The sequence below is a fragment of the Cygnus atratus genome, chromosome 13, assembly GCF_013377495.2.
Source record: "Cygnus atratus isolate AKBS03 ecotype Queensland, Australia chromosome 13, CAtr_DNAZoo_HiC_assembly, whole genome shotgun sequence".
Taxonomy (NCBI): domain Eukaryota; kingdom Metazoa; phylum Chordata; class Aves; order Anseriformes; family Anatidae; genus Cygnus; species Cygnus atratus.
In genome coordinates, this window is record NC_066374.1 from 6,442,490 (window position 1) to 6,456,566 (window position 14,077).

A 14,077-nucleotide genomic window follows, 5' to 3' on the forward strand; every position below is an offset into this window, starting at 1 on the left:
TGACTCAAGGGGCTGGATGGCCAGGAAACAACCAAGCCCTTCTCCGAGCGCACCCACAACAAACAACCCCTCTGGTGCGTCACGGTGCTATTTTTGCTGCAGGGGTGTATTCAGAGCAGCAAATTTGGGGGGTTGGAAGTATTTACATGTGCAGTTGCTTAGCAACGTTTGCAGCAGCCTCGCTATTGCGAAGCCAGCGAGCAGCAGCTGGGGCCGTGGCAGTGCGTAGTGCAGGGTGCCCCAGCCGAGCGGCCAGCACCACGGCTACCCGGTGGCAGACCACGCTATCAGCCAGGTTGGGGGCAAGGTTTTATGAATACCCTTCCCACATGTGCACGTAACGCATGAGTGATACTCACAGGGAAAATGGGACCGTGGGTGGAATAAATACCACACTCAGAGTTAGAGTGCAAGGGAGAAACTCCTGCACACAATGAATCAGAGGGGAAAAAAAAGCGTCCCAAGTGACATCAAGGGGCACTGCCATCACCAGCCACCCACTACGTAGACAACACGAGCAATCTCGGCAGCTTCTGCTGCCCCGGCCCCTCTGATGTGGGATGAGTCTCCCTGCAGAGCAGGGTGCTTCACACCCCAGGACAGGATCACAGGAACACTATCAAGCAGCATCTCCACCTCCAGCCCCACAGCACTGCTGTCACCCCCACCCTTTAGCTGCCCTTTGAGGGCTCAGGGGTCCATTCTGGGAGGCAGCTCTGCAGCCATATCACACCGCATGGGAAGAGTGATGACAGAATTTGTCCCACGCACAGCCTGCCCTTTGCCGGGCTCTGCTCAGAAGCCCTGCTGCTTCCTTGCCCAAGTGCTCGAGTTCACCGGATCAGTGTTTTGTCAGCAGATTTCTGGGACAGAATTAGCACCCAAGCTGACTGACTACATGACCAGTAGTAGCCTGAACATCAGCACATCACATAAACCAAGGGGTGAGGGGAGAAGCTAAATCTGTCTCGTTTCCTGCTCAGACAATTGCAACAGAGCTGCACATGTCCCTGCTTCACAAGGACGTCACAGGGAAGGAAGGGCAGCATCAACAGCTGAAGCAAGCAGCCTCCCCCACCCCAACCTCTCCCTACGTTCCTCCCAGTCATCATGCTGCTCAAAGGGCAGCTTCTGTGTAGGGGAAAATTCTGTGTAGGGGAAAACCCAAAGAAAGCATCAGCAGGGCCTCTCCCCTAGCGAGCAGGAGCTGCTAAGAGCAGTGTCTGTACACGGTGTTACCCACGGACATCTTCACCTTTCCGAACATATTGGGAATAAACACACAGCTGCAAACCTGGCTCCACGGCAAGGAATCTTGTTCTTTTCTTGTTTCTTTAGGCCAGTCAAGAAATACTCCCTGTAATGTACTTTCAGGGTAGAATAGATGGCTCATCACCTCCAGCTCAACAAATGGAGGTGGAACAGAGTGGATTCTGCCCCAGGCACTTTTCCTCCCCCTCAGCCAGCGAGGCCAAGGCCATGCAGCAGGGTACCTCCAGCCCTACTAGGGCAGTCAGGCTCTCTGCCAGCTCCTGAGATTTCTCCAGGGTGTCCCAAACTAAGAGACTAATATGCCCCACCCGGGCACTTCCCCAGGGGGTCACAAGTCAAGAGGGTTTGAGTCCTCAGGACACAGAGGACTGGGGCTCATTGTATAAGGCTCTGCTAAGGCCCCCCAGCAGAAGCTGGCTCCCTCCTTTGGTCTGTCCATCCATCACTGCTCAACAGAGAGTTCAGTGGACATCAGCAGAAGAGCACATCCACTAGCAGTCTAGCTTCCTGTGTCAGCCAGGTACAGCCAACCTGAGCCCAGGCAAGGGCAGAGAGGACCACGGTGTCCCACTGGGGTCCCCCATCCGTCTCCAGGCAGAGGAAGGCTGCTCAACTCATTCTGAGCTCCCCCACAACTGCTCACAGCCCACTGGCTGGCAGTACTCAAGGCTGGAGCAGTGTTTGCTCCCACCCCTGCAGGCAGCTCGAAAGATGAAAGGAGCCCACAGGAACAGGCTGGACAAAAACACAGACAAGTGCAGAGACTTAAAATCCCATTCATAAAATACAGCAACTGTACAGTGTACAACATCATTTTTACAGTGTTTATAGCAGAAGCCAGGGCGAAGGTACCTGGAGTCCAGGCAGGGGCCTTATTTGCAGATACCCATGCAAAGCAAAGGGCAAGCAGTGGCTGCTGCATGGCATATCACAGCAGAAACAGGCTTCCTGAACCAGGAGAGGACACCAAGGTATCACTGAAGCACTGCAAGCTCATCTCTCCCCATGCCACCATCATCCTCTGGCTTCAGTGGCATAAATCCCCCAAACCCACTTGGTCTACAGATGCCCAGCCCTCCCTCATAGAGCAGAGTCTGGTGCCTGTGATTACGTTAAAGCAGAGCTGCCTATGCCATTCCAGCCAGCAGACCGCAGGAGATCTCCCAGCGGGCCAAAAGCAAGGCTGAGGAGAGAGCTGCTCTATGGCTGTGCCCACACCACCAGGGAGGAGCACCCTCAGGCTCCCATTGCCCTCCCAGCAGCCTGCCCTGCCCAGACCCCAGGGCCTGAACAAGCCATGAACACAGAGCTGCCACAGGCCTGAGCCCATCAGTGCCAGGAGACTGGCATAAGCACAGCTGCCCCAGCACCCCAACCCCACAGCCCCAGAAACGCATCCCAGCTCTCCTGCTGCTGGTCCAGAAGGCAGCTGTGAAGGCAGACTGGAGGAGGCTGGCCTGCTCAGGCAGGATCAGTCCGTGCTTGTGGTTTTCCTTGCCTTTCCCTGACACGGAGTAGCACGTCCCATGGCACAGAAGAGCTGTCATCCACTCAAGAGGAGAGCGGCGGGGCACAGAAGCAGAGGGTACATCGGGGAGGCACTGTGTCCATCTACTGTGGATGCTCCTCCAAACGCTCCAAAGCCACATCTCACATCTCTGCAGGACAAGCAATGAGGGGGAAGAAGTGGTGAGACCTCAGCTGGGGAGGCTGCGCAGTACACTGGACATCCCCACCGCTACATCCAGCATCACCTGCAGCAGGGTTAGAGCAGAGATCTGCTCTCAGGGCTATGTCTCCCTTCCTGGTTTACTGACTCCAAGTATGACTCAGAACCAGCAGAAGCAACACTTCCCCACCAGACAACTCATTCTGGACATTCAGAAGGGAAGGAAAGTAACAGATACTGGGAACTGTGACCTATGTAGCCTACTGAGGAGGAGAGGAATAGAAATAATCACATTCTAACTCGGGAACCGTTTTAGAGAGGAGTTGTGGACCCCATGCCTCAGTTTCCCCAGCTAGAAAGCTCCTGGGGACTCACCTCACGATACTGTAGTGCTGCCTGGGTAAACCTGCCTAAGAGGTCCCGCACGGTATCACATCCTCCCCAGGGATACCTGCAACCCAGCCCTTTGTCAGGAAGAGGGAATCTGCAGAGTGATACCACAACCTGCTTGTGCTCCCAGACTACTGGGATTCCCCTGTCACTGCACATAACACGCAAAGTGGTTTCTGCTCTGCAGAAGTCCCACTATGATAGACTTGCCTACTGCCAACATGTCCCAAGTGGCATTTGCTAGGTGGTACTTATCAAGTCTGAATCTTCACATTCCTCACTCCACATGGGATATTTCCACAGGGCCATACCACTAGCACAAATACTCTCCCCCTCCTGCTCACCCACTCTGTTGCCTGTTGCAAAGAAAAGCCTTTGAGCAGGTGTGACGTAGGTAAAGAACCACAAGTGTCTTGAGATCTTCCTGAAAATGCCAATAGCCCTACACGATGCTATGTTTAGCCACTTTTCTCCAAGTCTCTCTCTCATCCTGCTATGCTGGATGCACCTACCTGGGGGTATTTCCTAGAACAAGGGAACACCAGAATACAGCCAGACCAACTACAGGAAATAGGCACTCTGAGACAGAGGGGCTAAGTCATGCCCCAGCTCCACACCAGTGGAAGAGCACAGCCAGCTCTGGAGAAACCACACTGATGTGTTAGAGGCATTCCCATGTCTGTGCCCAAGGTGTGGTGACCAGGGCTGTGTACGTACCCTCTAACACTTTGTCCAGATCCGCAATGAACTCCTCCAGCTCCTGTGTGTCTCCAAGTTTAGCTAGTGGACAGAAACAGACACCATCAGTCCTCTTTCTTTCTTCCCCTCCTCTAGCCTAAGAGAAGATCTCTGCCCCTTGGTTTTGACTACAATTACTCAAGCTGTCTGCTCTTTTCACAACAGTCATGTGCAAATTTGCAGGCTGCCTGGGAGTATGTGGGCAAGGGTTTATGCAATGGCTGCATAGACACTTGGGGGGGCAGATGTTCCACACCCACAATATTGCCCAAAGAGCACAGAAAGGAAAACCCCAGTACTAACTCTTACCTGCAGATACAATCTTTCCACCCTCCAGCGCTAGCTGCCTCCACACAAAGCCTCACAGCCCACGAACCCAATCCTCTCTGCTCCCAGTTCCAGACTTGGGCTCTGGGGCTACGATAGTGCCAACAGGCATCATCATGCAGATCAGCATCCTATACAGCAGCCAGTGGCAATATAGGCTTGTAATCAGAGAAAACAGAAAGGCAGGGACACATCCTCCCATGCACATGATATGAGGTAAGTCAGTATGGACTCAGCTGAGGCCAGGGAATTGGATTAGTATGTAGTGCGAAGAAGACAAGTTCCCTATGTTTTCTTATCCCTGTAAGATCCTGTGCTTCCCATGTCAAAGCTTCATGCTAAGACCCTCCTAAAGAGACCCCTTGTCAGCCTAGCCTTGATTGGGAACATACCAATTCAACTTCATATCTCTTTTGGGATCCAGCCAGGGCCTCAAGGCTCATTCCCACCTCCAGATCCTGCAGTGCACCACTGGCACTCCTGCACACACACACACCTCACAGAGCAGGTGGGTGTCTACTGCTGCTGAGCCAGGAAGGGGTGACCTCAGCTGCCCGACATGGGAATTTCTTCACCGTTTTAAAGACTTCTCCCAAACATGCACAAGGAAACCCTGGCAAACAGCCTTTCAGACAGATCTTTTCGCCTTACCTTTAGAGGGGTAAGCACTGGCATGTGTGTTAAGATCCTCCTCACTGGAGTTTAGACTGCTTGCTGGGGATGTACTTGTACCTGCAGATGCAAAGCATCAGTCAGTGTTCAAGGCCACAGGCACCTTGTAAACAAGTTGCAGGACCAGGGACCGATCTTGTGCATGGAATAGGACCCCGGTCTACCCTGACTCTTGCCCAGCCCACCTGCTCTTCCCTGGCTACAAGGAATGCTTGTAGGTTGCCTGGGCATGGCCATGGGCATTCCTCAGGGTTACTACAGAGTGCTGCTTCCTTTTGATATTCCCTGTCATCTCAAGTTACCAGCAGTCCTACAGAAGCCAACCCAGCAGAAACAGAACCAGATGTTGGCAGGCCCTGGACCAAGATCCCATGGTAATCACAGCCCTCCCAGCGTTACTCATCCAGCCCTCAGGGGCTGAGTCAGGTAGGCAGCCCAGAGGCTAAGTCAGCAGGGAGCTTTAGCAATTTACCATGGAAGAACCCCGTAGCTCTTAAAGCAACTCCATCCTGATGGATGCCATCCTCCCACACCTCTCCTTATTCCCCAGCTCCAGACTCACTTTCCAGCTCATCAATGCCACTATCATATACACTGTGGCCTGCTTTCCTCTTCAGCTCCTCCAGATGCTGCTCGGACTGACATGCAGGGCCTCTGTCAAAGTCCTCCATCGCCTCGTTGAACTCCCGCAACAGGTCACTGAAGTCGTCAGACATTGCTGCAGGCAAGAAATCAGCAGTGAAGTGCTTGGGACACGCACCAGGTGAACGGCCTCCGCCAAGTCCCTTCAGGAGCTGCACTGCTGAACACCTCTGTGCAGTCAGGGCACCGGCTTTTACTGATCCTGGACCCAGCTTAACCCCATGCCTTCAGGTGAGATGACAGCAGGGCTGAGCTTGGGCCCTGGGCTATTCTGAGCTGCAGCAAAAGCGCGCTGAAAGCCCACGAGGGACCTGCTGAGAGCTGGCCCCAGGGACGTGCCAGGGACCACCTCAGGGGGCTGCGCTCAGGGCGGCTCCGGGGAGGTCTCAGACACCTGCTCGGCGCTGGGAGGACGAGGGCCTGGGACCCCCCCGGGACGGGACGGGACGGGACGGGACGGGTCTCCCTCCCCGGGGCCTCGGGGCCAGCCTCACTCACCGCGTCTCGGGGTGCCGGGGCCGGCGCTGCTCGGGCGGGGCGGGCGTTGGGCCCGCGGCCGTTTTGTGCCCGCGGCACCGCCCCGAGGCCGCCCCGCGCCAACCGGAGCCAGCGGCCGGCGCTCGGGGCCCGGCCCCCAGGGAAGGCCCGGGGCCGCCTCCAGGCCAGCCCGGGCCGCTCCTGGGCGTGGTTCTCCCGGGGCTGAAGACCGCCCGTGTCCGTGAGGTGCTCGGGCTTCTTCCCGTCCTCACGGCCTCGGTGCGTGAGGAGTTGCTTTGCAGCGAATGTATATATTCGTGTGTTTTAGCCTCTTGCACGTCTGTGTGCTCAGCATAGGCACAGCTGCATAACACAAATTTGTAGTCTACAGTCATTTCTGCGTTTGTGTCCTCTCTTGAGGTCTGGCCTTTTTGCTACAGAGTGAGCATGATCCATGAGTGAGCTCCCCAGCAGGATTTCCCCAGTTCGTCCTCACAGCAGAGCCATCCTCTGCGACCCGAGGAGGTTGCAGGAAGCCCCCAACACACTCCATAGGTACAGGTTGAATTTAAACCTTGCCAGCTCCTATTCCTTGATAGCAATGGAATTCACCAGGTTACCATTTCTTGCTTAAGCGCTAGCTGCCTGTACTAATCAATTAGCCCAGCTCTTCACAGCAAAAAGAGACAGAGTTTTTAACCTCCAGTTGGCTGATATCTGTAAGTTGTCACAAAGCTGCTGATGGTGCACTTGAGTTTTGCCCTGGCCTGAAAAACTGACCTGCAACAAGGGTGAACGGCTGAGCCCAGAGGATGGTGATCAGTGGCATGAAGTCTGGTTAGATGCAAGTAACTAGCGGTAGAACATGACGCAGAGGGAGGCTACAGTCTGTAGATTAAAACAAAGGGTGTTTCTGTGTTTTCTAGCTGCGATGGCTTGGAGCGTTCTTTAGCTCTTACTCCTGTACAGAACCATCAGCTAATGCTGACACCTTTGTGGCCCCAGGTAGAAGTCTATACAGGCAAGCTCCTGTTCTTCAGTTTTACTTGTAAGTTTTCCTGTTGAGAGGTCTGTGTCTGGACAACACTCTAGAACACGTTCCCACAAGTGATAGGTGCAGCAAACACCACTGTTCTGCCTGGAGCTGAATAATTTCAGCACCTACAATTGGCAAATAGAAGAGGTCCTCAACCATCAAACTGTCTGACTGCTTGATGAAGAGACAAGAACAAATACTGGAACATCATCCAGAGAAGATTGCCTAGCAATTGTGGACTGTGCTGGGAAGCCTCCTATGTTTTTGCACCTTTCCCATTAAATGTATACTGCAGGGCAGAGGAAGGTATTCGTTGCCCCTTGCTGCTGGTTTGTGGACATGGATAGTACTCTGTCACTGTGATTCAATTTTGACTAAAACTGTCCGCCTGCCTGGGTTCCAGTAGCTACAAGAAGCAGATGGTGGCTCTAACAGATGAGGCATTACAGAGGAGTAGAGTCTAGTTTATTGTTGCAGATGGACAGTATCTTTAGTATTAATTTAATTTTTTTTTAATTGTTTTGGCTAGCCATACCAATAAATCGATGATGTCCGCAGCATTTGTCAGTGTCTCTAATTCTTTTCAGTGCAGGGTGGTGAACAACATTTCAACCCAATCCACAGCAATTCACATACAGAAAGGAGTTGTATACAAGTGCTGTACTGCCCTCAAGTGGAGGTTTTAGCAATATCTCAACGTTCATCCTGTACTAAGCAGTTTTCAGTCTTGTGACGTGGTGGAAGGTCCTTGCAATCACAGTGGTTTTTACGTTTTCTGTATTAAAACATTCCAGCTTTGAAAGGTGGATTTCTCTGAGGTGACTGCAAAAGACACCACGGTTAGTGTTTGGAAAAGCAAACTTGAAAAGCAATTTTCTTGCAAAGCAAAGCAAACAGCATTTCAGAGTAGCTGTCACCTTCAGGTTATCATAAGCTTGAACAGTAACTCAATGTTCTTTGTAGTGGCTTTTTTGAAAAGGGCTCTGTAATGCCCTGCACTTCTTCCCATGGCCCAAGGGGATCAGCCCATGAAATACAACAGTGAGCTTGTGTGCGCACATTTAAATTAAATTTGAGGGCAGCCAGCCTGTCTGCCAGGAAGCCTTTATAGGGCTGACTTAATCCTCTTCTAGGCTGTCTACTGTAAGGCACAGTGGTGACCACAAACCTTTTGGTCACCTTTAAATCCCTGTGTGGCTTCCAAGGGGGCTATGCACATAGGTAGCTTGACACTACAGTCTAGTGTAGACCTGTTGGTCAAAGCATCTGCAATCTGCACATCTCTCCTTCCTCACATTTGGTGTGGCTCTGCAGAGTGTGTGTCCCAAAAGTGCATGGGATGTTTTGGTGTTTTGCTTGCATCTTCAAGAGGATATGTCAGAGTGCACATGTTATCCACTATAATTGCTCAGTGCTTGGTTCTTAGAGAGAGGCATATGGAAAGCTCAGCGAAATTAAAGCTCAGAGGAATCAAAGTAGGGAAGCCAATGGTGCTGATAGCATTAATCTATGCCACAACCATTCTCTGAGTGACTTGCTAAAGTGAGGGGGAACATGGAAATGTTTGATCCGGTTGTGTTTTTCTTTCTTGATCCTGAAAAATTTGATCAAAAACATGATGGCAACAGATGTCTGAATTTCTCACCGTTGACTTCAGTGCTAGATCAGGTGCCCCTGGTATTAGTGACAAGTCAAAACCATACCTAGAAGCAGTGTGATCATGTTGTGCTCTGGCCACGACAGGACATAAAGCACTTTGCTGTTTTGTACTGTGCTTGAGATCCTAATGTCAGCCTTGATGCTTCTGGCTTCCTCCTTTGCAAGCACATAAACAGCTGCAGCTGCTGAAATGTTTAGGCAGCAAAGTTCTTGTAATGTTCTCACAATGAACAAAGATGAGGGATGCGGAAGGTTTGTGCCATCTCTGTCCATTTTCTATGCCTCAGTCTTGCCAGCACCACATACAGGCAGTGGACTCATTGTCTCCTGCACTGCTAGCAGTGGTGTGCCGTTCTGCTTGTCTGTGTCCCTCCCCATTGTGTATTATGAGTTTCCAGACGTTGCACCACCACTACTGCTACTGCACACTTGTGCCTTTCCTTTACCTCTTCCATAACCGCCTCCATTAGAATATGCTATATACTATTCAGTCCCCAAGGAATCCCATATATGACACTTCCTTCCCAGGATATCTCATCAACCTGCTGCACTTCCCAAGACTTATCCATCCATTCCCCATACGTCCAGGACTCAGACACTTCATATTCCCACATGATGACAAAAAAGCTGATTCGCAGTCCAAGTTTCAGTTTGGCATGATGATTTGAATGTGCTTTTATCCAATTAAAGGTATAGAGATCATCTGCTTTCTCTTGGATTCAAAATTATTGGTGAATGTTTGTAATGACTCCTCCCAAGCTGAGGATTTTTCCCCTTCTTAATGCTCCCTTTCAGAAGGGACACAGAAAAGGTGTCCTGGTGTTGTATATTCCCCCTTCCCTGATCTGCCAACGGCAACAGTTACTAGGACACCTTATCCTTGGCAGTCCTTTGCACCACATGGGAACAGTGAGACCAATGCTGGCAGTTGACTGATAAGCAGAGAGTCTCACTGACATGCCAGTCTTTTAGGAAGAAACTTGGAAGGTCCCCCAGAGGGTCTGCTCTTGCTGCAGGAATAATCCTGCAGACTGTCTGCACAGAGCAGCTGCTGCCTCCTTGGATGTGGTCTTGGTTACATAGCTGATGCCTGAGTGTGCTTAGTGACCCCAGAAGCATTCAGCAGACTCATGGTGTCCTGGGTTTATCTGTTTTTTGCCGATTCAACAGCACTGTTAATCTTTGAAGTTTATCAGTTTTGCGGAGGCTTTCACCAGCTATCTCTCAGCACACTCTTCTCTCTTCAGCTTGCTGTTCTCCAGGTACTATGTCTCCACCCATACTGACTGTACTCATGTGCAGGGAAGGGGCCTTTTCGAAACAAGAGTTCAACCCTGAGCAGTGTACCATCCACTGGACAGATGCAACTGAGGCTACAGTGTAATATCTCTCCCTGACTGATGGCAAAGAAGGCTCATGCGTTCAATAACAACCCTCTTGATGCTACAAAGGGTGGCCAAAGCACACCGCAATGGCAAGTGTAGGGCACATGAGCTGAGCTGTGGACTCCCTGCTCACAAAAAGGGCAAGGCATCAGCATTGCTGGAGCACACTGGTCTGCACCAAGGTGTCAAGCATTTCTTCCTGTCTCAGTGTGGCAATTGGCAAACCAGCCCAGCTCACCTCAGGCTGGTCACTGGCTGCTGTTCCTCCTTGAGGAACATGCCTGCAGAAAAGCAAGTCCTGACACATGGGGCCATGGCTGGGCCCTGATCTCATTGATGGTGGCTGTTCTGGCCTCTCACCCTCAACTGCCTTAGCTAGGTTTGGTATGGGATCATTTTATTTCAAGGGGTTCCTCTGGGCTGCAGGAGCTGGCTCCCTGGGCTAGAATGACCATCTGTTTTATGGGGCCACTGCTGTCACCTAAGCAACATTCAGAATTAGACTGGAAAACTGAGGACTCACACTGTCAAAACACAATGCTTGGGGAAAGAGGGGTAGGATGCTCCATATCTCCTGTAGGAACTGCTGTCAGCTCCCTCTTCGAAGGGAGACACTGATCAAAGGCCTGAGCTCAGCCTTGCCCGGTCTCTCTATCATTAGCTTTGCCAGGGAGCCAGGGCTCCCCTGGGGTGCACCAAAAGGCATTCAGAGGCCGCCCCTGGGGTGCATCAAGTAAGGGCCACATGATGGAGCCAATTCTGTGGGACCACAATGGAAAGCTGCTGTGATGGGCTATTTTTCCACCAAGCAACAAAGGACCAAGTCCAGCATGCCTTCTTCACCTCTTTCCTCTTCTTCCATGAACAAATCACAGGCTCCATGGGAACTCAGGGAGGGACTGGCTCCTCTGGGAGGACGCTTCCTATAACCAGAGCAAAACAGCAGCCCCCCAAGGTCAGTGCCATGAGGAAAGGGCTGCTCCTGGGAGGGAGGGAGGCAGCTACAGCGCCACGGAGCCCTCAGCAACCTGAAAAGTGCAGGAGCACTGGGGCCAAGCTCCCTGCTTGTACCAGTTTGGCCCACTGGATCATGGTTCCACTATGGGGTCTTCCCAGTCTGACCAGCACCAAGAAGACAATGACACTGATCCTGTGTGTCACCCCTTCCCTAGCTTGTCACCCCCACAATTGTTCCCATGTAGAAAAGCATTGGTGGTGCAACCATTTTTTTGGATGTGACCACATCCCAGATGATGATCAGGCTTTTTTCCCAGCTGTCCAAATGGAGCAGGACTCCTGGGAATCCCACTCAGGAGGCCACAGAGCCTCACCCAAACCCTGACCTAACACCAGCTAGAGCAAAGCACAAACCCTCTCAGCTCCCAATGCACATCACTGCTGGGAGGACTCATACCTCCAATGCACCATGGCATTGCCCTGAGGGTGCCTCTGTCCAAACAGAACAGCAGTATAACTTAACTGTGGCAATAAAATTGTCCCTAGTCTGAGAGGCTGGGCAATAGCAGAAGACTTTCCCTGGCTCCCAAAGTCAGCTGAACACAAAACTATATAGATATAGAACAAACCAAACCAGACATTTCTCGGACAAAGATAATGAAAAAAACCACCAGAATCTCTACAACCCATTAGATGGTCTTATTCCTGAATATTAACTCAAGGAAAAAAGAAGTTCATAATCTTCCGAGTATTTTGTTCCCTCTTACTTACTACACTAGCTATATATTTTGTGGTCGATACTGTGTTTTATGTCTAGAAAATGAGCAGTTGGAAACCTGAATTCAAAAGGAAGGAAGGAAGGAAGGAAGGAAGGAAGGGAGGGAGGGACAGGATAACACATGGCAAATGGGATCTCAGAACACAAATTGCATGAAGTTTAACTGCATTTTTCTATCCTTACTGCCCTGCTAGCAGTCCCCATCCACTTGTGTCTCAGGCCGTGTTGGCCCAGTCTGCGCAGCAGGTCTCAGCCCAGGCTACTGCTGCTCTCCAAGCCCTGTCCCTGTGAGCAGCTGGCCAGCAGCCAGACCCCCACCAGAGCCCAGCTGCACCCATCCCAGCAGGTGACCGGAGGTCCCATCCTCTGAGCATGGCACTGAGCTGTTGGAGACCTCTGCCAGCTGCTCCTCAGCCTCCTCCAGTTTGCTGTCCCAGTGCATTGGTGGTTATTCAGAGGGGGAGAGGCTGTCTTCCCCAGGCAGTCCCACTGCCAGCCAGGGCGTTGGTAACCCTCAGCTGTGAGTCGTGCACAGCTCTGGGGACAAACTCCTGTGAAGCAGTAGACCACAGAGGCAGTGCTGTGCTGAAGGCACTGCACTGCTTCAGACGTACAAGAAGGCTACAGGACATGCCAATCGCTTTTTGGCTTGCTCACAAGGCACACTCACCTATGTACACCACTGCCTACAAAGCCATACAGGCACAAGCATGCAGGTTTCTTTGCTGCCATCTAGCAACAAACCCACAACAGGAAACCCTTCCTGCTGGCAACAAGCAAACACATCTCCTGCTGCAGGTCTGCCTACACCAGAATATTTTGGCATGCCTACTGTTAGCAAAGATGCTCCCACAAATATTTATACACTCTTCATCTCTCCACTCCTCCAAAGTGGGATAGAGAACTTATTTTTGCGGTAGAAATGTTGCACAGTTTTGTCCATGGAAGGCAGTGCAGAGGGCCTGGCCCAGGCTTGCTAGATGTCAACATCCAGGTTTAGGAATGAGATATTGCTGTAAAATTCTGATGAGACAGAGTTGGTTTCCAAGGCCTGACCAGGCAGTGGGGTTGGAGCATGCTCCTCTGTCAAATTCTCACTTTCTGTGCTCCTAAGAAAGGAAGAAAAAAAATAATAGGATTTTCAAAGTGTTTCTATTCCAAACTCCCCTTCCACAGGACTGCTAGCAGTGACCCCAAGCATTTGTCATCTCTTTGAACAGTCCTAAAAGGAATGCGAAGTAAGACAAGTAGTAGGAGCAGGCATGACTTGTAAGGTCTGTGGTCCAGGCAGCCATTTCACACAGGACAGTCTGTGTATATTGAGGGAGTTCCCAGATCTACAAGCAGACTGAAGGCTGGTGAGCTCCCCTACTTCAGATTGCAGGGGATTGAAATACCTCCTGTGTTACAAGTCATGATAAAGACCCAGATCATGGGACACGAGGCCCTTTTACCCCATCTTCCTTGATCACAGGGAAGTGCATGAGCTCACATTCTGGGCATCTATGGGACTATCCTATCCTGCAGCCAAGAAGTAGATTTACAGACATAGCTGGCAGACACACACAGATACATGCACATGTCTATTCACACAGATGAAGGAGAGGCAAAAAATGAGCAGAAATGCAGACAACACCAAGAGTGAAGAAAATTTGGAGGAGGCTGGTGATGGAGCTGAAAATGGAGCAGTCATCAGTGTGTGATCCTAAGAGCCTGGAGAAGTGGAGGGGACTGGGAGTGCAGCAGGACAAGAGCTGTGTAGATACACATACAACAAAGTGTGCAATGGAGGAATTCTGAGAGAGCGTGACACAGACAAGGGAGAAAAAAAGAATAGGGAGGTCCAAGGGACAGAGAAAAGCCATGATGTTTCAGCTGGTAGAAGGCATTAACACAGAAAATGAAGGATTTTGGATGGGTAGTTTATGACCAAAAGTGATGGAAGGAACAGGAAGGATGGGTAGTGAGGGGAGCGCACAAAAGGTCAGCAGGACTTGTGTTTGACTTGCCAGTAGTGCAATGAGTGTTGCTGTACAGTGCAGTGAGGTGCCCTCCAGCTGTACCTTGAGCATGAC

The 14,077-nt window shown here is 51.3% G+C and overlaps 1 protein-coding gene across 1 annotated transcript; it reads right to left on the bottom strand.

Moving 5' to 3' along the window:
• Positions 1-2,031: 2,031 nt before the first annotated feature.
• Positions 2,032-6,287, bottom strand: LOC118245391 (regulator of cell cycle RGCC-like). The gene is made up of 5 exons (XM_035541562.2): positions 6,209-6,287; positions 5,631-5,786; positions 5,048-5,128; positions 4,049-4,111; positions 2,032-2,930 (listed from the first exon to the last, which is right to left on the bottom strand). Exons 2-5 carry the CDS (start codon positions 5,782-5,784, stop codon positions 2,923-2,925), a joined length of 306 nt encoding a protein of 101 aa, XP_035397455.1. The 5' UTR covers positions 5,785-5,786; positions 6,209-6,287; the 3' UTR covers positions 2,032-2,922.
• Between the last annotated feature and the right edge of the window lie 7,790 nt (positions 6,288-14,077).

What these genes read in the sequence shown, in the direction of transcription:
- LOC118245391 (XM_035541562.2), bottom strand. Translation starts at nt 5,784, where the DNA reads ATGTCTGACGACTTCAGTGACCTGTTGCGGGAGTTCAACGAGGCGATG. An exon ending in TGGCATTGATGAGCTGGAAA is followed by an intron (nt 5,129 to 5,630) that starts GTGAGTCTGGAG and finishes TTGCATCTGCAG; the next exon opens with GTACAAGTACATCCCCAGCA. An exon ending in CAGTGCTTACCCCTCTAAAG is followed by an intron (nt 4,112 to 5,047) that starts GTAAGGCGAAAA and finishes TCTGTCCACTAG; the next exon opens with CTAAACTTGGAGACACACAG.